At 53.8% G+C, this 24,699-nt stretch overlaps 11 protein-coding genes across 11 annotated transcripts; 6 read left to right on the top strand and 5 right to left on the bottom strand.

Moving 5' to 3' along the window:
* Positions 1-230: 230 nt before the first annotated feature.
* Positions 231-2,456, top strand: PG998_012409 (uncharacterized protein; the record flags this gene model as incomplete). Its single annotated transcript, XM_066879225.1, has 1 exon — positions 231-2,456. The coding sequence occupies one exon, from the start codon at positions 231-233 to the stop codon at positions 2,454-2,456; it is 2,226 nt and encodes a 741-aa protein (XP_066725609.1).
* A 65-nt stretch (positions 2,457-2,521) lies between these two features.
* Positions 2,522-4,342, top strand: PG998_012408 (uncharacterized protein; the record flags this gene model as incomplete). Its single annotated transcript, XM_066879224.1, has 1 exon — positions 2,522-4,342. One exon carries the CDS (start codon positions 2,522-2,524, stop codon positions 4,340-4,342), a length of 1,821 nt encoding a protein of 606 aa, XP_066725608.1.
* A 433-nt stretch (positions 4,343-4,775) lies between these two features.
* Positions 4,776-5,734, bottom strand: PG998_012407 (Ureidoglycolate hydrolase; the record flags this gene model as incomplete). The annotated part of the gene is made up of 2 exons (XM_066879223.1): positions 4,776-5,627; positions 5,723-5,734. 2 exons carry the CDS (start codon positions 5,732-5,734, stop codon positions 4,776-4,778), a joined length of 864 nt encoding a protein of 287 aa, XP_066725607.1.
* A 542-nt stretch (positions 5,735-6,276) lies between these two features.
* On the top strand, positions 6,277-6,705 carry PG998_012406 (uncharacterized protein; the record flags this gene model as incomplete). Its single annotated transcript, XM_066879222.1, has 1 exon — positions 6,277-6,705. One exon carries the CDS (start codon positions 6,277-6,279, stop codon positions 6,703-6,705), a length of 429 nt encoding a protein of 142 aa, XP_066725606.1.
* Positions 6,706-9,599: 2,894 nt separating this feature from the next.
* PG998_012405 (uncharacterized protein) lies at positions 9,600-11,607 on the top strand (the record flags this gene model as incomplete). Its single annotated transcript, XM_066879221.1, has 5 exons — positions 9,600-9,819; positions 9,902-10,184; positions 10,259-10,409; positions 10,459-10,851; positions 10,912-11,607. The coding sequence occupies 5 exons, from the start codon at positions 9,600-9,602 to the stop codon at positions 11,605-11,607; spliced, it is 1,743 nt and encodes a 580-aa protein (XP_066725605.1).
* A 579-nt stretch (positions 11,608-12,186) lies between these two features.
* On the top strand, positions 12,187-13,714 carry PG998_012404 (uncharacterized protein; the record flags this gene model as incomplete). The annotated part of the gene is made up of 6 exons (XM_066879220.1): positions 12,187-12,504; positions 12,628-12,962; positions 13,079-13,168; positions 13,222-13,415; positions 13,489-13,514; positions 13,616-13,714. 6 exons carry the CDS (start codon positions 12,187-12,189, stop codon positions 13,712-13,714), a joined length of 1,062 nt encoding a protein of 353 aa, XP_066725604.1.
* A 733-nt stretch (positions 13,715-14,447) lies between these two features.
* On the bottom strand, positions 14,448-16,097 carry PG998_012403 (MFS monosaccharide transporter; the record flags this gene model as incomplete). The annotated part of the gene is made up of 2 exons (XM_066879219.1): positions 14,448-15,605; positions 15,663-16,097. 2 exons carry the CDS (start codon positions 16,095-16,097, stop codon positions 14,448-14,450), a joined length of 1,593 nt encoding a protein of 530 aa, XP_066725603.1.
* Positions 16,098-16,396: 299 nt separating this feature from the next.
* Positions 16,397-16,869, top strand: PG998_012402 (uncharacterized protein; the record flags this gene model as incomplete). The annotated part of the gene is made up of 2 exons (XM_066879218.1): positions 16,397-16,619; positions 16,757-16,869. 2 exons carry the CDS (start codon positions 16,397-16,399, stop codon positions 16,867-16,869), a joined length of 336 nt encoding a protein of 111 aa, XP_066725602.1.
* Positions 16,870-19,221: 2,352 nt separating this feature from the next.
* On the bottom strand, positions 19,222-20,175 carry PG998_012401 (family 61 glycoside hydrolase; the record flags this gene model as incomplete). The annotated part of the gene is made up of 4 exons (XM_066879217.1): positions 19,222-19,539; positions 19,605-19,748; positions 19,828-20,037; positions 20,110-20,175. 4 exons carry the CDS (start codon positions 20,173-20,175, stop codon positions 19,222-19,224), a joined length of 738 nt encoding a protein of 245 aa, XP_066725601.1.
* Positions 20,176-21,189: 1,014 nt separating this feature from the next.
* Positions 21,190-22,299, bottom strand: PG998_012400 (uncharacterized protein; the record flags this gene model as incomplete). The annotated part of the gene is made up of 2 exons (XM_066879216.1): positions 21,190-21,623; positions 21,678-22,299. 2 exons carry the CDS (start codon positions 22,297-22,299, stop codon positions 21,190-21,192), a joined length of 1,056 nt encoding a protein of 351 aa, XP_066725600.1.
* Positions 22,300-22,809: 510 nt separating this feature from the next.
* Positions 22,810-24,394, bottom strand: PG998_012399 (carbohydrate-binding module family 35 protein; the record flags this gene model as incomplete). The annotated part of the gene is given in 4 exon segments (XM_066879215.1): positions 22,810-23,180; positions 23,192-23,556; positions 23,667-23,791; positions 23,876-24,394. 4 exon segments carry the CDS (start codon positions 24,392-24,394, stop codon positions 22,810-22,812), a joined length of 1,380 nt encoding a protein of 459 aa, XP_066725599.1.
* Between the last annotated feature and the right edge of the window lie 305 nt (positions 24,395-24,699).

The raw sequence follows: 24,699 nt of genomic DNA, 5'->3' as shown, positions 1-24,699 counted from the left end.
ATTGGATATGCCATATCCAAGTCTGTTATTCACTTTGAGAAGTGGGTACGAATGATTGATGAAGCTGCCTCACGTTGTGAGGACTGCGCACCCATATCGCCCAAAGTCTTCTGGGATGGTGCATCCCCTATCACAACCTCGATGTGGTTGAGGATTACGAGCGAATTCTCAAGACTCGAAGGCCAGCCTTCCAGACGCAGGTGTGCTATAAGCCATCGACCAATCATGGAATGAAAGACTTCGATATCCGTTATGTTTTCAATCCCGTACGTTTAACACACCAAGCATACGGACTCCTACCCAAGGAGAAGAAAGCAGTGCTGGTAAAAAAGGCACCAATCATCACTGTAGCTCGAATTCAGCCCCGATATGTGGACAGTCTGGCCTTACAACTGAAGCCTTTGTCACAATCACTCACACCGTTCTCCTCCGCCGCCCAGAAACTGGCTGATAAGGAGGTTCCCTTTCCCCATACTGGGGAGACATTGATGGACCGCCAGAAAACGACCGTGGCCTGGATGTTGAAACGGGAAAGAAACCCGGAACCTTTCGTTGAATGCGAGAGAGAGGAGGAGCTTATTGATGGATTGCAGCTTCGCCTGCTCGGTGACGCCTCGCGCATGATCATCCGAAGAGGAGGTATCATCGCCGATGACATCGGCTTCGGAAAAACTGTTATGGTAATGGCACTCTTCAGTTTGCAGAAACAATTTGATGAGGACCACCATACGATGCGCAAGAAGACAAGACCCAAGGGCAGCACCACGACATCGCTCAATTGCAACTTGGTGATTTGCCCACCAAACATTGTTCACCAATGGGGAGGGGAGATCAAAAAATTCCTTGGTTCCGGAAATGGCCATAATTTCATCCTCGTGAAAACATTCGCCCAACTCAAACAAATCAATCCCGAGGACTACAGGATTATCGTCTTGAGTGGCAGCATTTTCGCCGAGAAGAAGTATATGGAGGCCCTGGCCAGTTGTGTCCAGGAGACGTTCCCTGCTGCTGGGATCACTTCCATAGCTCTGAACAAGTGGAGAGATGGCCGCGCGTACTCGGATTGGCACGCGTCTATGGCGAAGAAGGTCAACTTGAAGGATGTGAAGAAGAAGTTTATCTTGGAGCAATACAGCTTCAACCGGATAGTCTGGGATGAGGTAAGCTATGACAACCCCGCGGTATCATCCTTTGTCACAAACAGCCACGCCGTTAGCAAATGGCTCCTTTCGGGAACGCCACCAACGGGAAACTTGAAGGAAGTTTGCTCATTGGCAAGAACCCTTGGCTTGCACATCGCACGACCTTTGGACCTCCGTCTCGGACTGCCCAGAATCGCAAAAGGCCCGTCCTTGTCGCCTAGGACATCATTCGAGGAAATCGAGTCATACGGCATGACGAAGTCCTCGGATTTCATCACCGAGAGACACCAGCAAGCTGAGCGCTTCCTTAGTACGTTCACAGCGTGCAATAAGGTTGATCGCACAAAACATGCATTCAAAGTCTACGAGCATGTTTTGGTCTGCCCGCCCACCCTCTCTGAAGCATCGACGTATCAGGCACTTCAAGCCGAAGTGCGGTCAGCTGATATGGATGAAGAAGATATGACACCGGAGGGCGCGAAGAGATTGAGGTCTGCCACTCTAAAAGCGAAGGAAGGGAATGACGGAGAGAGCGAGTCAATCAAGGGACTGGTTCTTACAGCAACTCTCCCAAGCCTCGTCACGTCGTCATATGCTGAGCGAAGCCCTGCCCCCGGGGAAAGCAACCCTAAACACAAAGGGGTTCTCGGTGTCCGAGAAGGATTGATGAAGGAGGCGACATTCTATGTCAGACATGTTTTCCATAAACTGATCTGGCTGGCTGTCCGCCTGCACAGGGCTATTCATAAGACAGGTGTACCAGCGGACCAAACCCAGAAAGATATTTCAGAATATGACGAGATCACGAACAGTCTCTCGCAAATTCTGAAGGACCTTGATGAAGGTAATGTGCAGACCTTCAAGGGCCGTTCTAACTATGTTGAGCTAGCCAAGGCAATTCTGTCCGTGGAGGAAGAGGATATTTACGCGAGATTGTACAGCAAGAAAACTCTCTTGGATGCGACTAAGGATAACAGTGGTCCCCTCCACGACGCCTTCGCAACCAATGACAACAACATCAATCTCTTGTACAAGAGGTTCAACAGCAAGTGGCCCGAGTTCTATCTCTTGGATCCCGAAGATGTTCATGGCCACCTTAAAATCCTTGAGACCTCCTTAGAAACTGACAAGCCTTCTGAAAAGCTTATTGACAAGCTTCCTGACGATGATGTCGTCAACCTAATACTTGGCCTTGGTCTCAAGGGATACAGTGCCAAGGAATTGGAAGCCAGAGCCAAGACCGACAATGATAGAAAAGCTTTGCGAGGCAAGCTTGCGGAATTTGTCAAAGACGTCATGGAAAAAGAAGTGTGAAGCTCAAGGAACATGAGAAGGAGTACCACAAGAACCATCCTAAAGAAGACAAAGACCCAGACGATATGCAACTGAGTGATTTAAGAGAGATTCTGAATCGGGAGGGCCTCGGTTCCTTGTCGGCCAAGTCGAGGCAACAGCTGGCGGAGGCTTTCAGAAGCCACAAACAGAAGTCGGCCGGGTTGGAGGCCTACAAAACCCCCAACACCGCGGCGTGCCACGCCGCCAAGACTTTGCCTTTGCTCGATGGGAAAGTGACGGCTCGCGGCTCGACACGGCTGCAGGTAAAGGACGAGTATTCCACTACATGGAATACTTTCACGAACGCATGTCAACATCTGTATGAGCAGGCTGCCCAGGTGAGGTGTGCCAAGCAATTCCTCAAAGTCGAGAATCGCGATAAGCTGGCCTGTTCGGAAAGAGGCTGCAAATCGACCGAATCATTAGCGCTGGTATCCCAATGTGGCCACGTCCTATGCCGGGCTCACCAGAAGAAGAAGTATTGCGGAGATGGAACGAGTGGGTGCGAAGCCACCCTGAAAAATGGCGTGGTCGACTTGTCGAGGTTCTGCGAGCTCCAAGACCGCCAGATCTGGGCTAAACACCTCCAACCTCCAGGAAAGCCCATGGAAGTCGCTCCTCAGCGTCTCGACTCCAAGTTGAAACACGTCATTAATTTGATCAACGCTGTGCCGCATGGTGAACATGTCGTATTGTTTGCTCAGTACCAAGCCATCCTCGACAAGATTCACGCCGCCTTGGTTGGTAACAACATTACATGTGCCACCACGAATGAGCTCGCTACCACTCAATCTGCCCGAAACAGTGACAATGACGCACTGGAGAAGTTCAAGAATGGAGAATACAAGGTATTAATCATGAAAGTGAACTCAGAGCAAGCAGCTGGGGGCAACCTAGTAATTGCTAACCACATCGTCTTCTTAACGCCGGTCATCGGTGCTAAGCAACACTTATACGACAGCCATATGCGTCAGGCTTCTGGCCGATGCATTAGGCATGGGCAGACGAAGGACGTACATGTGTATCACTGCGTGACCGAAGGGACAGTTGAAGTCAACATACTCGAATTGCGTCAACGCAAAGAGGTCAAGGTCCTGCCTGGTTTCGCCTTGGGCGATCTGACATCGCGAGAAGGCCAGGGCCAAGCTAGCCAGGACAGCGGCAACGGTAGTCCTCCGTTCGATTCAGTACGATCGCAAATCTCCTCACACGAGTTGTGGAAGGGGCTGAACGAGGTTGACTTGTCTCTCTCCCTCGATCTTGTGGAAACCAGACTTGATACAACGGGTGCTTACCTGCATCAGCCCTCCCCCTCAGACGCCAAGACCACTCCCATTGCACAAGGCACGACTATCCCTGCTCTGGTACACTTCGCTGACCTTCCGGACGAGGAATGCCGAAACATTGAGAGGCAGTACGAGGCCCTCTGTGAGGTAAATAAATGGCCGAAGACACAAGGCCAAACGGAAGGCTCCGACAGCGACAATGACAGCTCTGGCAGATCTGATACGGATCCCGGCCCACCTTCCAAAAAGGCAGCACTGCCTCGGAAGCGCAAGGGTCAGGAGACTGATAGCATTGATGACGATGTCGGCAGCGTGGATATCCAAACTACTGGCAAAACTCGATCTACTGGCAAGACTCGATCTACTGGCAAGACTCGCGCCACTGGCAAGGGCAAACGTAGAAAAGCTCCCCCAAGTGATAACGAGCTTGACAACGACCATAATGAACCCAGCGATTCCGACTCGGAATCAGAAAGTGGCGATAAGAACCCCGACGGAGAGTACAGCTCAAAGAAGCAGCCTGTTACCGATACTCAAGCTCGTCGCGTTCAACCTTCTCGCAGTGCTAGAAAAACCTAACCGGTCCCTCAGGACGAGAGTGATGTCTTGGAGGTTGATTTGGCCTAGCGCTCAAGGAGTGGCCTAAAGAGTCAGACTCGGCGAGGACTACTTCGCACACAATGAGTTTGAGTAGTTATGAGTGGCTATGGGCTATGACGAAGAAGTTATGTACGAGTAGGAGGAACTGACAGTAATTGCTGGAGAAGGAAGGAGTTTGTCCGTCATCACGAGAATTGCTAGAGAAGGAAGAAGGATTTGTTCCCCAAGACTTTAATAGATTGAACATACACCTCCGGCCCATTTTGCGTAAACCCTGCTCTACTGCTTGCCCGTGACTGACTCCTACATGCTCGCAGTGATATGCGAAGAAGCACATTTCGCTGGACAAGAAATCAGGAGCCAATAATTGCCCGTAAGCTTGACACCTCGCCTCTCTTCTTAGATCTCCATCTTACAACTTTGACGTGCGCGAGTTCGTAGCAGCAGCAGCAGCGTCAAGGCGCACTAGGATTTTCGGCTTGATGGAATCATGGCCGCCCCTGGTCTCCAAAGCCACCTCCTGGCAGTCCTCCAGCGCCGTGTCGTTTGCGAACTGGAACACCAAGAAATCGACCGTGGTGTCAGGCGGGCCGAGGGCCACCATGGGCGCGTGCCACGTCCCCGCGCCGTACGTGACGGCCTGATCGCCCGTGGCGATGAAGGCGCACAGCTTGGAGAGGTCGGGCATGCCTCGTCCAGGTAGCCGCACGGGCGAGTGAGGATTCGAGCCCGAGCTCTTCTTGTCTCCTTGTCCCGGCACCGGCACCGGCAGCCCTTCGTCCAGAGCGCTGGGCGGCAGGCTCGGCGCCACGATCACGAGGTACCGCTTCGAGGCGTCGGCCGTCAGCGGGATGAAGGTTTGCGTCGTGAAGGGGTGGCGCTCGAGAATTTTGACTTCTACATCACCACAACCACCGGCGGCAGCGCCCTGCTGTCGTTGTTGCGACGGCGACGACGAAGCCGAAGACGGCAAGGGCATCCGGGCCCCGCACACAAACATGGTCATCCGCGCCTCCGCAGGGCGACCTGAGGGGGCCTGGACGCCTCCATCGCCGTTGTTGTACAGGTTGCGCAGCGATGCGATGGCTGCGTACTTGATGGCGGTGCCCTGGTTGGCCAGCTCGGCGCCGAACGGTAGCGTGGACGTCACGACGTAGGGCTCCGTGTTGGAGGGCCGCGCTTCAGGGGCCGGGTTGTTGAGGACCTCGCCGAAGGGGGTGAAGGCGGTCCGCGTTAGGGGGCCGGCGTCAGGGTGGCGGAGGCACTTAGGGGGAGTGTTTGGACTAGCATCTTTCTTTTCTATCTTGTTTGGTTTGCTTTGCCCTTCTTTGCTTGGATGTGAGTTGATTGACGAGCGACGCAGATGCGCATTGCAACTACGAGGACAGCTGATCGGATGGTTTTGTTCTGGGATACGACTTGCCGATACTGAATATCGAGGATGGATAATACCGACATGTCACCAATCACCGATACAGACGACGACGACGTTGAATGGCTCGCAAGCGGCGGCGCTACTCTAGCGCTGGAGGGGCGCGTTTCTCCACCTCGACCAGACCCTGTAATCTCTCCAGGTTCCCTCCCTTTGCACCAACACCAATCGAATCAGGCTGCCATCATTCGCTTGCTTACTTCTCTCCCTCTTCCCCTAGAGATGAGGCCGAGCGTGCAAATGTCTGCGCGTTGAGCTTAACATTTGCGCTTGCGTCGCGCCGTTTGTCTCTCGTTCACTTCTCCAACGCGCCGATCCGTTTCCTCATTCTCACCGACGACGGCCACCATCAAAACGCCAAGAAACCCTGGAACTGCGGGCCATCTACGGAGAACCCCTAGTTTAATCCTTGTCTACGGGGACGAATATCGCAACAACAGATTGCCAGGCCTTTGCGCTGGTCTCCGAATACGCAGGGAACATGGGCTGGTGCTGTGGCCTGTTCGGCAGCGGCAGCAGGAGGTCAAGCCCTGGTCAGACGGCAGCTGCGAGACCTGCCCAAACCGGCCTAGAGGGCGTCGAGTTCTCGCCCAGGCATTCACTCGCCAGCTCGGAAGGGGGAGGACACAGGCCTGCGCAAAACGGCCTGCAAGGCGTCGAGTTCTCCCCTAGCCAGTCCTTTGCCAGCTCGGACGGCGAAGGAGCGCGACCAGGTAACGTCATGAGGCCCTCGAAAGCAACACAACCACGGCTACCGGCCACTGCCAACAACACAGATCGCCAGAACCCCGAGCTCTTTGGGTACTATGCGCCGTCATCAGGACTGGCGCAAGACTCTTATGAACCACAGGCGCCGGCACCGGCACCAGCGCTCGCCGGACTTCCTCCTTATAGGTCGGCGTACCAATGATTTACTGAAGAAAGAACAAAGTAATATGAGGAAGCTAGCAGGGGAGGAAGTGGCAGTACGAGTCTCAAGCTCGATGTTCGATCTGATTCGATTCAAGTCTGGTATACATCTCAGATGTATGCAGTAGTTTTCGCATATTGTTTTATTCTGCATCTTACATGTATTAGTAGGAGGCAATGACCATGATACCCATGAGAATGTAGAAGGAGGAGGACTGTATAATGCGGTGGTCGGATGACAGAAAAGCGAAGTTTTCGAGCCCATCTTAGACTTGTAATACATTCTGGGGATATCTAAGAGTACACCAAATGATTGGAAAGGGCATGTATGTATGGTATCGGAGGCAGGACCGGGAAATTCGTCGGATGTTGTCTGACGGGGATAGGTGGTGAATATAATCAGGACGGCAAGCATTGCTACGTATGGGAGATTATGGTATCTGATGAAGAGTGCATCCTTCTGCGTCCTCTTTCACATTTCTTCTCATTTTGACTATGATCCAGTCTTTACTTCAATTCACACTCTGAGTTTCACCCCTTGACCCGAGCCCGCACCTTTTCTGGAACTACAGCATCAGCAAGATCCTAGGTGACGAGGTGTCTCTCGCAACAACACTGGTTGAGTCACATCTTTCTATTTCCAACCCTCGAAATGGCCGAAGAGAATCCTTATAAAGACCCTGATGACCATCCTCCCACGAACTTTAGAATGCACCCATCGAACCCTTTTTCAACTCCGAAGCTTGCAGACGAGGTGGATTTTCGACAACCCCGACATCACCAGATAATACTGAGGAGCCCACAATACCTTCCACGAACCCTTTTCGTCGTGCCAGAGATACACCCACACCGACGAGTCACGCCGAAGAGGACCATTCCAGCCTCGACTTGCCTGTAAGCGCCCGCCTTGGCCCCGACTTAGACTCCGACCCTGAGGTTCCCCATCCTGTCGACACCAGCACTGCAAGTGCAGAAGAATCACAATCTACACCACCAATGCCAGAGTCTCCCCAAGGAAGCACTGCCGATCAACACGCATGGTCTAGTACAGCATCGGTGCGAGTATCACGCCCCGCAGTTGAAAACATCCCAGCCGCTATTCGCGCTCAACATTCGGGCCGGCGAGGTCTCAACTTACACGTACATTGGGGAGATGAAGGAGCTGCTGGTGCTGAAACTGCCTCTTCTGCCTCACCAGACCCACAGCCAACACACGACATCGAGCAGCCAGCGGGGACGACGACCATAACAATACCCGACCAACCTGATCAACCTCCTGCCCAGCCTCCCGCAGATTCCCCCAATCAACCTCCTCCTACCCCAGCAGCTCCCACGCCGGGTGCAAATCCCCCAAACATGTTCATCTTCCAGTATGTTACCTCTTTTATTCCAAAGGGCGTCATTGGATGGGAAACACACTGACATCTGCTGCTCATCTAGGCAGCCGAACGTCGCCTACCAGGCTCCGATGCCAATAATCATGACCAACCCGACCTACGTGATGCCCCAACAGACACCCCCGTACTGGGGCCCATGGTGTAAGTAATAGCGAGTTACGAGTAGAAGAGGCAGAAAAAGAAGAAGAAGAAGAAGTAGCCATCTCCTCACTACCCTAATGACGAACGCTGACCATGAAACCATGGACGGTAACAGTATATCCGAAGCATTGCCCGTCTCCATTCTGGGCCGGCAACGCACACCATCTAAACAACCGACCCATCTTCCTCAATCCCACAGCGCCCATCTACCCTGTCGGCCCTCAGAACACATACTACGTCTTCCATTGAGCCGGCTCTTCGTTCATCCTAATCCGTCACGTTTCATGGCAGGATCAGGCTGCAACACACTGGGTAGAGTTGGAATGGGGGGGTTATTCACTACCAAAGTAACCATGGGATAAGGAGATGAGAATCCTCAGGTCTATGTTGTTCTTGGAACGAGCTGCACAGTGAGCAATATTGCGATGCATTCGAGGTTTTGCCGATAGGACGTCGTGTGACGCCATCAGTTTACGTAGTAACAAGAGGCGTTTCTATTTCTCCCACCCTCCAATTTTGACGTTGTTGTTGACGGGACTTCTTGTTGGTCCCACGTGCATACATGGCGACGACAAGGTGACTGATACCACCCAATCAGGGCCCTTGCCGAGATCCATCTACCGTTGTTGGTTGTCCACGTCTTTCGACGGCCCGACCCAACATCCATTCTCCCATCAGTACAACTACCACCCAGGTAGGGCTGCAGTTGGGGGCCCTTCTTATTATAGACGGACTAGCAGTATCTAGCAGAACACGGCGTATATGTCATCTAAAACTCTATTCTTAGGCTCACCTCCCATAGCACCACCAGAAAAGGAAAAGCTACCCAACAGACAACACCAACAAGAGCAGAGTCTGCTGTTCATTAGAACGCCGCCCCCAACTGCGCATCAATCCATGCCGGATCGAGAAAGAGTGCCGATGCAGTTCTGCGCTGGTTCATCGGTTGGTTCTCGACTTGTCGTTTCGATGGACATATTCCCGTTCGCTCGGGACCGTGGCTCGCTCTTCATAGGGCCCCTTCCTCCGTTCTTGCATGCATAGGGTATCTGGGCATGAGATCTGCCGCGTTTACCATGTTCCCAACGGCCAAAGAAGGTGATCCGATTGGGCCGCTCACCCGCTTCATGTGTTCCCCTGTAACGTGGGAGCAAACAATACATGCCCCCCCGAGCATACCAACAAGGTCCATCTATTCCAAACAACGGCCCTCTACATATAATAGCGTCCCTGGCATCTCGTCCGTGTTCAGGATAAGGCGCAGTCCCATTCTTCCTGTGGTGTCACAACTTAGCATCCTTTCTCTTAACTCCAATAGTCTTGCGTCAACCTGTGCCAGCCCAATAACTAAGCCATCATGTCGACCGGGCCACAGAAAGCCAGCACACATTCCCCGACCGACCACACGGCCGTGTCTTCATCGAACACTTCAACGGAGGCACGGAAGCAGGATATCCTAGAGACTGGTGTACAGAGCGACAAGGAAGGCTCCATCCGCCCTCACCCACGAGACGGGATTCCGAACTGGAAGTGGAAAGCCATAGTGATTGGCGGTGCCGTACAGGCAGTAATCAGCGGTAAGAAGATATGGTTGCCTTTAATGCAGACGCACTTCATCTTGTGCGTAAAATGACGACGAACTCATGCTCTTCCCACCAGGCTACGATGTATCAAACGTCGCCAACATCCAAGTCCCCGTCTATGAGGCCTTCGGCCATATCGAATTGCTACCTTGGATAACTCTGGCATACTCGCTCATCAATGTTGCGACAATCCCGCTCTTCAGGAAGCTAACGGGCTTCCTGGAGCTCAAGCTTGTCAGTTTCATCGCCGTCTTCGTCCTCATAGTGGGCTCTGCTCTATGTGGCGCCGCGCCCAACATCAACACCGTCATCGCCGGTCGGGCTCTCATCGGCATTGGTGCAGCTGGATGCTACCAAATGTGAGTCTACCCTGGCGTAACTTCTCCAGAACTAGAAGACTCATTAGAGCATGGGATATTGACAACCAAAATAGGATACTCACTTATAATGTCATATTTGCCCACCCTCATGAGATTCCTCTCACCCAAGCCCTCATCGGCGCCAGCTTTGCTATCGGGCTTTTGACTGGCCCAATCATAGGGGCGCTTTTGCTGACAATGAGCATGCCACCTGGCGATGGGCAAGTACCCATTGCAGCCTGATCTTCCGATACTGTCGCTAACCTGCGTCCAGGCCTTTTACTTCGTCTTGCCTTTGGCGGGGATTATTGCCGTAGCGTGCCTCGGCCTTTATCCTTCGTACAAGGTGCCGACACACAAGTCTGTCTCGCAGCATCTAAAGGAGTTCGACTATGTCGGCTGCGTCCTTCACATGGGGACGTTCGTACTTCTCGGTCTGGCATGTATATTCTCGGGACCGACGTGGGATTGGGACTCTGGTGCATCCATCGCGGTATGGGTTCTCTTCGGCGTCACTCTCTTGACCTACGTACTGCAGCAGAGTTTCTGTATTTTCACCTCCCCGGAGAACCGAATATTCCCCGTTTCTGTTCTGGCACATCGCACAGTGGCTCTCACGGCTGCCGGTACATCTTGCGCGGCCATCGGGTATGGCGCTACGCTCTATGTGAGTATGACACCCAACCATGGAACTGGAAGAATGCATATCTGATCGACGATGATACAGTATACTCCAATTTACTTCGCCTTCACACGAGGTACCGGCGCTGTGGCCTCAGCCGTCCGCCTGCTACCTTTTACAGGCGTCTTCGTCTTCATGATGTTCCTTGTCGGAGGTCTGCTCCCGAGAATCCGCTATTACATGCCATTTTACGTGGCTGGCGCCATCTTCATGTTGGTGGGGGCGGGCTGCCAACAGACCATCACGCCGCAGAGCTCCGAGGGCTACGTCATGGGCCTCGAGGCCCTGGTCGGCGCCGGAATCGGCATTCTCTGGCAGGTCGGCGTGCCTGTGTCGAGTGTAGTGCTGCCACCGCACCAGCGACTCGACGCAGCGGCCGTCTTCAACGTGGCGCAGCTGGGCGGCGTCGCCATCTCCTTGTCCATCGCGGGCAGCATCTACCAGAACGTCGGGTTCGACCTGGTGCGTGATGCTGTGGATGGGTTCGGCTATCCGGATTCGGATGTCCGCTTGCTTCTCGGCGGCGTGCAGTCGTCCATCTTGTCGGCGGCCCACCCCGAGATCGTACCCCGCGCTGTCGAAGCCGTCACTGACACCATCCTCCGCTGCTTTTACCTCAGCGTCGCGGCCGGTGCCATCTGCTTCGTTGCGGCTTGTTGCATGAAGTTCGAGGCGCTGGAGTTCAAGAAGCCAGCGGCCCCCGCCGCCTCGAAGTCCGGGGAGAAGACGGAGTCGGTCTAATCGTGTGGGTGTTTGGACGCGCAATTCCATCTCGATGGGAAGGGAATCTCCATATTTATAAGGCTTTGACGCCGCACATGACTGCAGGCTGTGTTCTCGACCTTCAGGGGCCACGGCTCGGATCATGCCACCGAACGGTTCAGGGTCCGCCTTTATATGCAACCGTGGACCGACAATACAACGTCGCCCAGCGTTTTCGTCCATCGGTCTAGAACCCCCAGACCCAAAATTTCACCACTTTTATCTCCCCTGGGGCCTGACCATCGGGATACGAACGACTACATGTCTTCCCATCGTTGGGTTGACCAACGTGAGAGCGAGCGAGCAAGCGACGTTGGGAGCCAACGGTCTGCTTTCATGGCTTTAAAAGACGGAAGCAAGTGCTTTTCGTTTTGTTATCTGCTTCATACTATATCAACATAGACATCTGAATAATACAGGAATATCCCTTAGTATCTACTTTCTAATTACATTCGTTCAATCCATTCAACACCCTCGGGGAAGCCACAATTATCCATACTCGCATTTGGGAAAAGTCATATCACCTTAGTCGTCTGAGGAACACGCCAAATAGCAATCATGACGTGGCCAACACCCCCAAATCAAATCATAAACAAGAACCACATGTCACCGTCTTCGAGATGGCGGCCTCGCTCGAGAGCGGCGCCCAGACCCCCCATCTCTCCCGGCTCGCCCGCCTCCTTGTCCACCTCGTCGATCCCCAACATCCAACAGGCCACCCCCGTCTCGCACAACCTCAAGGGCGCCAACTTCCACGGCTCCTTCGCGGCCATCACTGCCCGCCACAAGACCAAGCACTTGCATAACCGGCCCTGGTATCGGCGGTACGCGTATTTCACAGGCGGGTGGGGAGATCGGGCTATCTGGCGCGCTGGGGTGAGTCTGTCCCTTTATTTTTCTTCTTCGTTCATGGTCACTGCTGCTCTGCTGCCATTTGACTCAGCCCCCTTGCCCGGCTTGCGTAATTGATCTTTGAGCTGACAGACACATCACATACAGGTCGTCGAAGCCGTGGGCACCTTTTGCCTCACCTGGCTCGTGGGCCAGTCCAACATCGTGCTTGCCAACATGCAAGGGTCCCAAGCGACGGTCCAGACGGCCGCCTCCAATGTCGGCTACGTCGCCCTGTGGTCCGCGGCGTTACTGGCGGTGCTGGTGGCCGCAACGGCGCCCGGCTCCGGTGGCCACCTGAACCCCATGGTCACCTTCTCGACGGTGCTATGCGGGCTGTGTCCGCTGTCCCGCGGCGTCCTCTACGTGGCGTTCCAGATGCTCGGGGCCACCGTGGCGGGTGCTTGTTTGCTGGGGTCTTGGGGGGCGGAGAGGGCTGCTTCGTGAGTTTTCCCCTTTATTTGTTTTCTCTTGGAGCCCACTCAAGGACGGTCGTGGGATCAGGGGATAATGGAAAACAATCTGTCCGTGCATGGCTACGTACTGACATGCTAAACAGTTATCATGGCGGTGGCTGTTTCTACGACGCCTCCGTCCTTGAACCGACACAAGTATTGCTCATCGAGGTTGTATCGTGTTTCATCTTGCTGTGAGTCACTTTCACACACTTGACTCCAATAAGCCGACGCTAACTTCCCACAGCTTCCTCATCTTCGGCGTTGGTCTCGACCCCCGCCAGGCGGCGCTCTTCGGCCCCCATCTCGTTCCCGTCCTGGTCGGCCTCTGCTTCGGCGTCGTCGCTTTCGTCTCGCAGGGTCTGGCTCCGGGATACGCGGGCGCCAACATGAACCCGGCCAAGTGTTTCGGCATCGCGATTGCGACAAACGATTACTCTGGTACGTAGGCTTTAGACATGGAATGATGATTCCCTTTTCTTTAGAGCAATGGCTAATATGATGGTGTCTTTAGCGCAATGGATATGGTGGGTTGGTGGAGTAAGTCAAGACCCCCTTTCTTTTCCTCTCAACAATTCATCCCTTTGAGCCTCAATCCCGTAACATGTTTTTATTTCGAATACTGACGCCTCTTTTAATAGTTGATTGGTGGTATAATGCAAGCCATTCTATACAACTTCAACCCTCCGTGGCAAGTTCATGACGACAACAACAAAGAGGGGACGCCTCGAGCTCCTTGATGCATAGAATAGATATCTCTCAGCATAAAAGGGGTGCTGTTAGGTCGGTTCGTTATTGTATTATATATGATTTACGCAAAAAGGGGGCCATTGTTAGTTAGGTATGGCGTTGAGATGGAGGTGGATTGTTTCAAAGACAGGCAAGCCAGTTGTAGTAGAATTGCTAGACGATACACGGAAAGAGGCCACCAAGACCTAGATTAACACAGTGCTAATAGTAATTCAGTAATTCATCTGATAAATCAGTCAACTACCATCACTTACTGGTACTTGCGAAGGAAATATGTTCACACGTCCTTCGCCTGAAGTATGTGGTAAGGTCTGAGAAGCGAGTAGGCTTAATGGAGGCGCAATGAGCATTGTATGAGCATACTAGCGAAAGTACATGGTTGTGGGAATAGCCGGTCCAGTCATACTTTGAAAGAAGCAAGGGTGCAGTCAACCTCGTCTTATTCCAAGGCAGTGGCAGTAGATAGGGGGAGGCACAGTGGTCACGATGGATAATGAAGATAATTGGATGTTTGAACTTTAACTTTCTTTGAAATTTGGTATATGAAGCAGATATCGCCTGTGTTGCGAGATATAGAAAAGCGTCATGTCGACGTGAAAATGACTGGGCCAAAAACACTGCTGTGTGGTGGTGATATCCAAACCGATAACGTCACCAACATATTATTATACATATATCGCTTCTTCCTCCCTCCCGACTCATTATATATCGTGAATTCTTCTCTTAAACGACCTCGTGGTCGCTGGTGTGCTCGATGTGCTTCTCGACGGGCTTCTCGGTCATGCCCATCTCGGCAGCGTAGGTCGAGTGCGGCACCCACTTGGCCGAGTTGCGGGGGGTGGTCTCCTCGAACATCTTGTCGACCTGCTCGAGGGTGAGACCCTTGGTCTCGGGGATGAGGAAGTAGGCGTAGATGAAGCAGCAGGCGCAGAGGGTGCCCCAGATAAAGAAGACCTTAGCGCCCAGGTTACCCTTGTCTCCATCCACCATGTAGGGGGTGATGACGGCGATGATGCAGTTCCACAGCCAGTTGGAAGCGGTGGACAGGGCTACACCACGCGATCGGATCTGCAGAGGGAAGATCTCGCCAATGACGACCCAGGCACCGGGGCCCCAGGTGGAGGCGAAGAAAGAAATGTAAATGCAGATGAAGGCGATCATGGCCTTGACAGCATTGTCGTCCTTGGGGAGAGCAGTGCCGATGATGGCGACGATGAACTGGCAGATAACCATGCCCAGAGCACCCCAGATAAGGATGGTACGACGTCCGAAGCGCTCAATAGTCCAGAAGGAGATGGGAGTGGAGAAGACGTTGACCAGGGTGGTGACAAGGGAGATCAGGAAGGGGTTTCGGATGGTGCCGAGCTGCGTGAAGAAGGTGGTTCCGAAGTAGAAGACGAAGTTGACACCGGTCCACTGCTGCATCATCTGGAGAGAAGTACCAAGGATAGTACGGCGAAGGTTGGAGGAGGCCTTGAAGAGAGAACCGCGGAAGCAGTTGAACCAGCTGTCGAAGTAGCCACCCTGGGGGATGACCGACATCTCGTACTCGTGGTTGGCGATGATCTCGGCAAGCTCGTCCTGGATGAAGTCGGAGTCGGTGCCATGGCCTCGGAGGCGGCCCAGAACGGTGGCGGCCTGGTCGAGCTTGCCCTTGCGGACGAAGTAACGGGGGGACTCGGGGAGAAGGAAGAGACCAACGGCCAGGATGATGGCCCAGAGCATCTGCAGACCGATAGGGATTCGGTACGAGCCGCTGTCTTCGCGCTCCTGGGTAGCGTAGTCGATGGCGGAGGCGAGGAAGAGACCGATGGTGACACAGAACTGGTATCCAGACACGATAGGGCCACGAACTTTGCGGGGAGCAACCTCAGACATGTACTATGGGAGGTTAGTTTCGGCTCAGGAGAAGCCGGGGGGGTTGGCTGGGTTACTTACAAGAATGAGGATAGCAGAGACGAAGCCAACACCGAAACCGGCAATCAGGCGACCGACGACGATGAGAGCAAGACCATAGCTGGCAGTCTGAAGAGCGACACCGATGAGGAAGATGAGACAGCCAAGGATGATGGTCAACCGACGACCAATCCAGTCGGCAAAGTCACCAGCAATCAGGGCACCGAAGAAGGTACCGGCGGACAGGATAGAAGTAATAAGAGACTTGTTGGAGGCGGACATGACCGTAGCATCAGGGCCCTCGATGACCTTGATGAAGTAGGACATACCGTTGACACCGGAGATGTAACCGGAGTCGTATCCGAAGAAGATACCACCGAAGGCGGCAAAGGCGCACATGAGGTAGGCCTTCATGGTAACGGGTGCCTCCACGCGGGAGACATCGCCCGTACCGGCGGGTACAGCACCACCGGGCATCTTGACTGATTTGTGAGGTGGAGTATGAAGGGGGAGGATCTTGTTGGCGGCTGGTATATAGATGGATGAAAGCTGTTGGAGGTTTCAACTATGAGAAGAAGAACCTGGAAGAGGGCCGAGAGTAGAGAAGCCTGATCGCACACTGAACAGAGAAGAGAGAGATCGTCAGTCGGGGATCGTGGCCTTCTTCTTATACACGTCCTGGCCGACCTGGCCGTCTCCCCCCAGGTTGCGGGCGGGCAAGCCAGCGACTGACAATAAGCGCGACTCATACTCCTGGAGCGACCTGGACCGCCAGAATGGGCGATATTGAAAAAGACCCACCTCCACCCCGGAGAGAAATTGCTTGCATCTCGACGACCCCAATGTCGGGGCCAAACCCCGCCGTGGAGCCTCTCCAGGCCCTCCTACCTGAACCAGATTCCCCCGGGCAGGACCCTAGGCTGGGGGAACGCAGCGTGCCAGTGCAGGCCTGCATTGTTCTCGAATCCCCCAGTCCCCGTAGCGCTGCCAGAAAGTGTCGTAACTACTGGTCTACGGACTCGGTGTCATCGGCTTCATTGTGGAGCTCGGCCATTCCGTCGGCCATTTTGTGGCGCGTTGAAACGGAGTGCGGCTCTGGGGACGCGCTGCTGTGATTGGTTCGCTCTCGGGTGTAGGCCAGGAAGAGGGCAGTGATGATGGGGACACTCTCGGTTTCGAGCCCAAGACGGCCAAGTCGACTTGGGAGAAGGCCCGGAGACACGCAGGCCAGAACCGGTATGCTGGATAGACTAGATGTCGGGGTGGGCTTTCTTTGCTGTTTTCCCACACTTTCGAACCGATCTATTCACCCATCTACCAAACTGCAGCCGAGGGAGGAGCATCGTTTACCCCGAATCACGGGGAAAGGAGTTTTGCAATGTACATGCGACCCCATGCATGCTCGGATCTCAGATACTGTCACCTCTGCTTGCTCAGCCATCACCCTGGGATTATGCTGTGGATAGCAGCAGTCACGTTGGCTGTCTCACCTTTGGATCTGACCTCGGGCGTTCGTAAACTCTTTGGGCCCGGGGCCGAACCCAGCGGAAAACAAAGTTGGCAGTTAAGTTCAACTCAGGTACCACCTCCCTCCCATGGCTCCATGGTCTGGTGATGGTTGTCTTGCGGCATGGATTGCCCGGCGCACACGTTTAGCCCGGACTTGAGCTCAGCGAGGTGAGGAGGTTCCGGCTTGTCGGTTCGTATGATGTGGTGACTAGCTAGCTGCTGTCTGGTTCGCGGGGAATGCGCGCCTCCTGCCCGTCGGGCTCGGATAACTGCTTTGCAAGCGCCATCGAGTTTTTCTTCTTCTTCTTTCGATTCTGACACGAGCTCACATGACTCCAGAGTATTTTTCTTTTCTTTCGCAGCATGTCCAGGGCAGACAGCGGGCCTTGACTCAGTAGGGTAATTGGCTGAAGAGACAAGCTAATCTTAGTAATAACGTTGAAACTGGGATCAGTTGCGCTCAGCGGTCGCCTTTACCCGCAATCTCAAAAATTTTTCCTTCTTTCCTGTCAATGCACTCTACAAAGGGGGAAACCTAACCCAGAAGGGAACCACCGACTATGGCCCCTTCACCCAAAGGCCAGACCTCGGCGACAACCCCATACCGGATTTGGCTCGACTCGACTGGAATTGATCCTCACGGAAACCAATTGAGTAGCAGATGACATCTTTAGGTAATAGGTCACGTAGTAAGCAGGCAAGCGCGAGGGCACCTCGGCAAGACTCGAGTAGACCCGAATAGACTCTTGACGCACTGGAGCAGTCGGGGCGTTAGAAGGTTAGGGGGACGACGGTCGGCCGCTACCGATGGCAATGGCAATGGCAAAGCAAAAAGGCGGGTTGACAAGGGGGAAGCTACACTAGCCTTGACGCTTCCCGACACGGAAATTGGTCTAGGTGCTTCTGGTCAAGACTGGGTAGAGTAGCGAAACGGCGGTAGCCAAGACCTACCTGATCTAGAAGGCCTGATGCCAATTCTCGGGCAAGTCGGCATGGCAATTGGGAAAAGGCTTAGACCATGAATTGTTTATTTTCCAGGCGACACCCAAGCTACGGTACGGATGTGACGACGATGTCCTCCCACATGATAATACAGGCAGTTATTGCAGGCAGATGCTGCACAGCCCGGGGGTTTGTTAAGTTGTGGAGTCCGGAGAAGGAGAAAAAGAAAAGAACAGAAAGTGTCCCGTGTCCAATTTAAGTCTCTTGGTCGCATCGCATGGCAGGTGCAAGGTGCAAGTGGAGGTTCATCTCAAGCTCCAGTAAAAGATTTCTCCAGCTCTCTCCAGGTACCTCCAGCAGAGACGGTCCGACCTCCACGTTCTTTCTTCGGGGAAACCCCAGCACACCCAGCGCCCTAAACATTGCCAATCTTGGAGACTGAAATGAGCTTATGTAAGTCAACAGCCATCATGCCGGGCCGCCTAACATATATGTCGCAACCATTCATTATAACAAACAGTATTACCGATGTCGTCGATTGACTCCCTTAGCCTGCCAGCAGTATACCAGAAACATGAAAGCCAAGTCCCAACGAGATGATTGGCTCGTGGGTCGCTTAGCCTTTGATGCCTGCTACGATGTACTGGATGCATGTGGTGCGATGTCTTCGTCAAACGACCAAGGTAACTAGACAAGCATAATCCCTCCGGACCGAGTATTGGACTTGAATCTTTTCAGCTGGAGAAAAAAATCATCCTATGCGCACTCGTCGTACCATAGTAGCACCCTCTGAACGAAACAACAACATGCCAGTAGCGCTATGAAGAGCCGAACCCAACTAGCAAGTATACTCAGTGTATTCAAAGCCCCTCTGGGGCAAAATCGTGAGCCAAGCTACCGGGATTTCCAATATGTACAGTTGAACTTCAATTTGTCTCCCATGCGTCTGTCTCTCGGTCTCTCCCGCAAGCGCCACCTGACCTGACCTGGTCTGACCTCATCCTTCTTCCGCCTCCATCTCCCTTCTCGCGTGCGTAGACCGCTTTCCGTCTTCACCCGGTTGGTTCTCCATACACCATGACCTGTCCCTTCACACTCAAGTCTCGTGTCTCGTGAGTCACCCTCTTTCTGTCTTTCCCTCTCTCTCTCTCTAGCAAGTGAAGGGAGCCGGTCCGTGGCTGTACGGCTTGCCGTCGTTGTCAGGCTTCCCGCTCGAACCGTAGATCTGGATGACGACGCTGGGGTCGTTGGCCGCGTAGGCGCCGGGGAAGCTGACGGTTGACCCGGGTGTCTTGGAGCCGCCGCCCGACACGCGGATCTGCGCGCAGCTCGTGTAGAACTGCGCCCCGCCCTGCGAGTAGGCCGAGTGCAGCGCCAGCGTCTCGATGCGAAGCAGGTAGTCGCCCGACGGGATGCACGTCGGCAGGTTGAACTTGGCCCAGCCGTTGTTGGCGATCAGGTTGTCGACCTATATGGCATGCGCACATGGGCGTGTAAGTCACTGGATCAAGGGTGAGAAAGGAGGAAACTTACACCCCACTTCCAACTACCAGTGTTGAAGGTGTCCTCCCAGATCTTGAACCACTTCGCACTGGTCGCTGATGCAGAGGCGGCATTGTCGACCTTGGCGAGCCATGCCGTCACCGGGCCCTTGTGGCTAGACGCGATCGGGTTGTCCTATCATGTGAATATAACATCAGCATGGCACTCCCTCGAAGCGGTACACACGATTTCCAGGTCATAGAGGCATTCTTACCGGGTCGTTAGCCCCCTGGCCGCCGCCGATGACATGCTGGTACCACCCTTCGATCGAGTCGCCGGCCTTGACGGGGATCACGGTGTTCGACGTGTAGCCCGGGGCGCCGCACGCCAGCGAAGACGACATGACGTCTTGCACGGGGTTGTTAGTGTTGGGAGCGCGGAGGCCGTTGAGCGAACCTTGGTCTTGACCGTTGACCTTGATTTTCTAGACAGACGCAGCACATGTCAGCGAATAGGGGCAAGAGGGTACATCTGCCATCGTGAACTAAAGACTAACCTGCATGATGGTATGGGCATCGACCGATAGGCCGAAGGCCAGGGCCGTGGCGAGGGACAGCTTCATGGCTGAGTCTGGTAAGGGATAATACTTGATAGCCAGGCGAGATAAGTGGTATGCAAATTGACAAGTTAAGCTCGTGCCAAATAGTCAATTCCCGTGTCGCTTTTGTAACATCACGCCTCTTAAATAACTGTATCTATATCCCTTTCTTTGCCCAGGCTCTCGGAACGTCGCCTCGCTACCCCATACTCTCGAAAAGGAAGCTCATAACACACATAAGACATCTTTCCAAAATGAAGGTCCTGCACGTTCCCGTCTTACCAGAACAGCAGTCACGAGGTGAAGTTCTCTATCCCAAACTAGTCGTTTGTTTGGTAGCACCCGATAAGAACGCCCATGGCGTTTCATTCACAATGCCGCAATGTCCTGGTGTGACCCCGGGGCTAAGCGTCCGCGCCGGAATGGGCGATAGCACGATCTCGGCACCCCGTGGGGATAGGTGGATTTCCTAAGCGCCGCCGTCGCATAGGTATGGCCCATCTTTTGGTCGGCTTCTTTGTCGATCCATCTTGGGGGACGATCAGCCATCCAGTAAGCACAGATAGCGTAGCATGCATTTAAGGTCACGGTCCGTTTGAATGACTGCGGCGATGGATAGTTATTCCAGAAATAGCCAACTAGCAAGCTAGCCCTTACACGCCGACTACTCATCCAACATTGAGGCCGCAGAGGTACGTCGGAGGCAAATTCGGCGGCATGCGCAAAGCGCACCATACTTGTGTAGCAGTTGGTTCACAATTCTTCAATTCATTAGCCATTGTCCATCTAGCATGTACCATTTCCCTGGTTCATCTTGCGGCCGACGACTGCGAAGCCTTTCCGGAATCGTTAGGGGAAAGGTGCCTTACTCCTTGAGCTCTTCCGCGTATGCTTATTGCGCAGATGAGTGACAGACAACATCCCTGCCGCTCGTTAAGCCATCAATCGGTCCTTGCTGGACACCCCTGCCTCTCTCCTCGTAACATCGATGCTCTTGATACGGTCGTGGTTGCAGAGGCCGCGTACCTACTTCGGCATCTAGACATATACAACAGCATGGGCTTTGACAAGCACAAAAGGAATATTGTCACTGTCACCAATGGGGTACTTTAACAGGGCGCCGAAACTGCAGAAGGCGATTGTCTCGCGTTGATCGTCTGTGTCACCAGGCTCTTGTCCGAATTCGACGACGAAGTCCGCCACCCCTGTCACGGATTCGCCATGGAATACTTCAACATTAAAGGTGTCCTCGGCCTTGCGCATAAGTAACTCCAGTTCAAATGCAGCACTGCAGATCTGATGAGTCTTTTCTTGGGCCAGGCCATCGGCTGTCGCGTCGGGCTGGGTAATCGGACCGATTTTACGGCGAAGACTCTCCTCTGCTTCGTCACTAGGCGTTGTCTCCGACGACTTGTAATGGCTTGCGCACTTCAAAGTTGCCATTCGCCATTGTGCGACATCTTTATACTGTTCTGTAATGACAAGTCAGACTGCACGTATTCACAGCTTGATAGAAATGTACTTACCCTGGGGTACGATAACTTCGAAGTGGTCCTCTATCCCTCTCAAATACTTGGCCAAAGAGCCTTGAGATTTGTAGTTGCCAAAATGAGACTGCCCAAATATATATTCGACGAGGGTTTCAAAGATGATGTTGCATAAACGGTTCTGGACCCTGATAGCATCAACAGGGCCTTCGCCCACCAGATCTCGTAGGATCGATCTGTCTCGTGTCTTGCCAGAGGATATCATCTCCTTCACCTTTGGGTACCAACCCTCAATGACTGCATCGTAGATGACTTCCCTCAGACCCTTGAATTTGCGGACCAGTTCCTGGTCTATCACATGGTCGCCGGGTAACTTGGTGAGATTGTCGACGTAATTCTGGTTCTCAGACCGAAGCTGCTCGTTGGTTTGTTCCACGTGCGCAAGTCGGTTCTCCAAATCGTGGCATTTCTGACGAAGGACCTCATTCTCTTCGGAAACTGTGTTCTTCTGTTCGCAGCGGTTGACCCCTTCGTGCATTTGATCGACATCTTGTTGCAGCTTTGCCAATTTGAGATCCATTTGTTCAATACCTGCCATCAGCTGGGACTGTTGCTGATAAAGACCCCGGAGCAGACCATTATTCACCAGATGATGATTCATCGTGGATTGGGTCGGAAGAATGCAACCGATCAAAATGCTCAGGAATCCTATGGTTTTATGCTTGAGCCACGTTAGCTTTGAGATTGTAAATGGCTGTAACGTATCTTACATGATTGTCTGGGACAAGCTGGCTGCCATGGATATCCGCAGGTTGCGGCTGGTTCTGAGGGTTTGGAGACATAACTTGTTGGGAACCAGATTGCTCCTGGGCTGTTGGTGTTGTGAAGGCCTTGCCGTTGCCTCACGTCGGTTTACCAAGGTTTGGTCAGGACAGACATGGGAGGTGCGAGGATTGGGCATCTTTGTGCAGGTAGGCATATCCCACGTTCATTCCAGTTATTTCCTTGTTTATATCAGTCTGCTCTGACTAACATGTCTACTGCCCTTCCCCCGGGGCTACATATTTTGCAATCAGCACGCAGTGAGACTAACCTGGGCTTTAGGGGTTGCCTCAGAGACGGAATTATTCGTGTCCAGAGGATGCATTGGCATATCACCAAGGGACAAGAGCTAAAGGAGGACAAGATTAAGAGACAGAGAAGTCATATTGGCCGAAACAGTTACGTTGTGCTCATCACGCCGCGACGTAGCCCGATCAGTTATCCGGCACCATGATCCGATCAACGTCTGGCCCATAAGCCCCTCCCCGACACCAGCGATGACGATCGTATTCCCCGAGCCAGCGTTAAGCTGCGCATGCACCACGCTCGTCGCCGGCGTCGAATTTCCGTTCTCTGAGGGCAGGAACGCCACGGTCTGCGACTGGCCATTGACAGTGACGACGGCGGAGCGCTGAGAGGAGTCGCCGTTGAGGTACTTGATGCGCAGCGTTGTGCGGCCGGCCCGGCTGCTCTTGATGCCGCCGAGCGTCAGCGTGCCCCCTGGGGCCCACCGATGTAGCCCACGGAGGTCCCGCCGCTGCAGGATCCGCAGCTCAGAGTCTTGGCGCCGCCGGCCATGGTCCCGGACTCGCCCTCGGCCGAGGTCTCGCTGGGGCCCGCGGCCCACGTGCCGGCGGCGACGTCGGGCACCCAGTTGACGCGGTCGCTCATGCTGATGGTGGTGCCCGAGATGCTGAGGGGCAGCCAGACGTAGGTGCTGCGCATCAGGTTGCTGGAGATCCAGCGGTCGCCCATGTAGATGGCGTCGTTGCCGCCCAGGGGCAGGATGTAGTTGGTCTGGCTGTTGAACGTCTTGGACCCGCTCGGGGCGAAGGTCTTCCAGCCGGACCAGGGGCCTGTCAGGGAGGTGGCGTAGCTATAGACCTGGGGAGAGAAACACAGAGTTCAGTTGGATGCGGGAGAGGAGAAGGACTCGGAGGCCTTACATTATCGTTTGGATCCCATCCTGTGAGGTGGCTGCCAAACATGAAATAATAGCCGTTCTTCTTGAGAATAGCGGGTGACTCGATGGCCTCGCGCCACAAGTACGTGCTACTCGCGACACTGAGATAGTCACTGCTGAGCGCATCGATGCGAAGTCCATTTTTACGCTAATTCTACGCGTTAGTAAATTTGAGATGATTCATACTTTGGTGTAAGGAGGCGTCTCGCCCCCCTTTATGCCAGGTACTCACATCCTCAGTCAAGAGATAGCCTGCCCCATTATCGTCCTTGAACAGCCCAATATCGCGACTCTCAAAGTCAAGCGGCCGGAAGCTCTTGAGGTAAGTATACTTCCCGCAAACCGTATCGCTAGTCGCGACGCCGACCTTGGCCTCGGAGTAGCCGCTATTATCGATGTGTAAGTACATGACGTACTTCTGCGTCGCGTTGTTGTAGATGACCTTTGGCCTCTCCACCACGCGGTTGGGGCCCAAGTCGCCGCTGGCGGTCTGCGACAGCAGGGCGCCGACGTAGGTCCACTCGACCAGGTTGGTCGACGAGTAGCAGTTGACGTTCTGGAATGCGCTGCCGCCCGTCTTGTCCTCGCCGATCATGTAGTAAGTGCCGCCGACCTGGATCATGCCGGCGCCGTGGGCCTGGACGTGCTTGCCCGTGTTGGTGGCGGTCCACGTCGCGCCGGGCACGATCTGCAACGTCGCTTGCGCGAGCCCGGCCGCTGCCGCCAACAATAGCGATCCTAGCGGCTGCATCGTTGTGCGAGAGACGAGCCGAGGTTATCCGGTTCCCGATAGAGCAGTAGTTGGCCACCACACGGTATATGTCAGGGGCTGTCTGTCTGAAATTGACAACTTCAGTAAACCCGAAACCGTGTTTCGAGGTATTCTATCATACGACGCAAGAAAGCCAGGTGCCCGTCCTTTTATATAATCAACCACACTTTTACCGCCTCACTTCCGTGTCGGACCGCAATCTATCATTCCAAGCAAGTTCATGTTTGTTTTGGGGCCCGTGGATCAACATTATTCGTGGACTTACAAACCACACCCCGCTTTGG

Source organism: Apiospora kogelbergensis (assembly GCF_038363985.1).
Source record: "Apiospora kogelbergensis strain CBS 113332 chromosome Unknown utg000008l_segment0_segment0, whole genome shotgun sequence".
Taxonomy (NCBI): Eukaryota; Fungi; Ascomycota; class Sordariomycetes; order Amphisphaeriales; family Apiosporaceae; genus Apiospora; species Apiospora kogelbergensis.
Note: the sequence above shows the minus strand (reverse complement) of the source record. Positions and strands in the feature narration are given on the sequence as shown.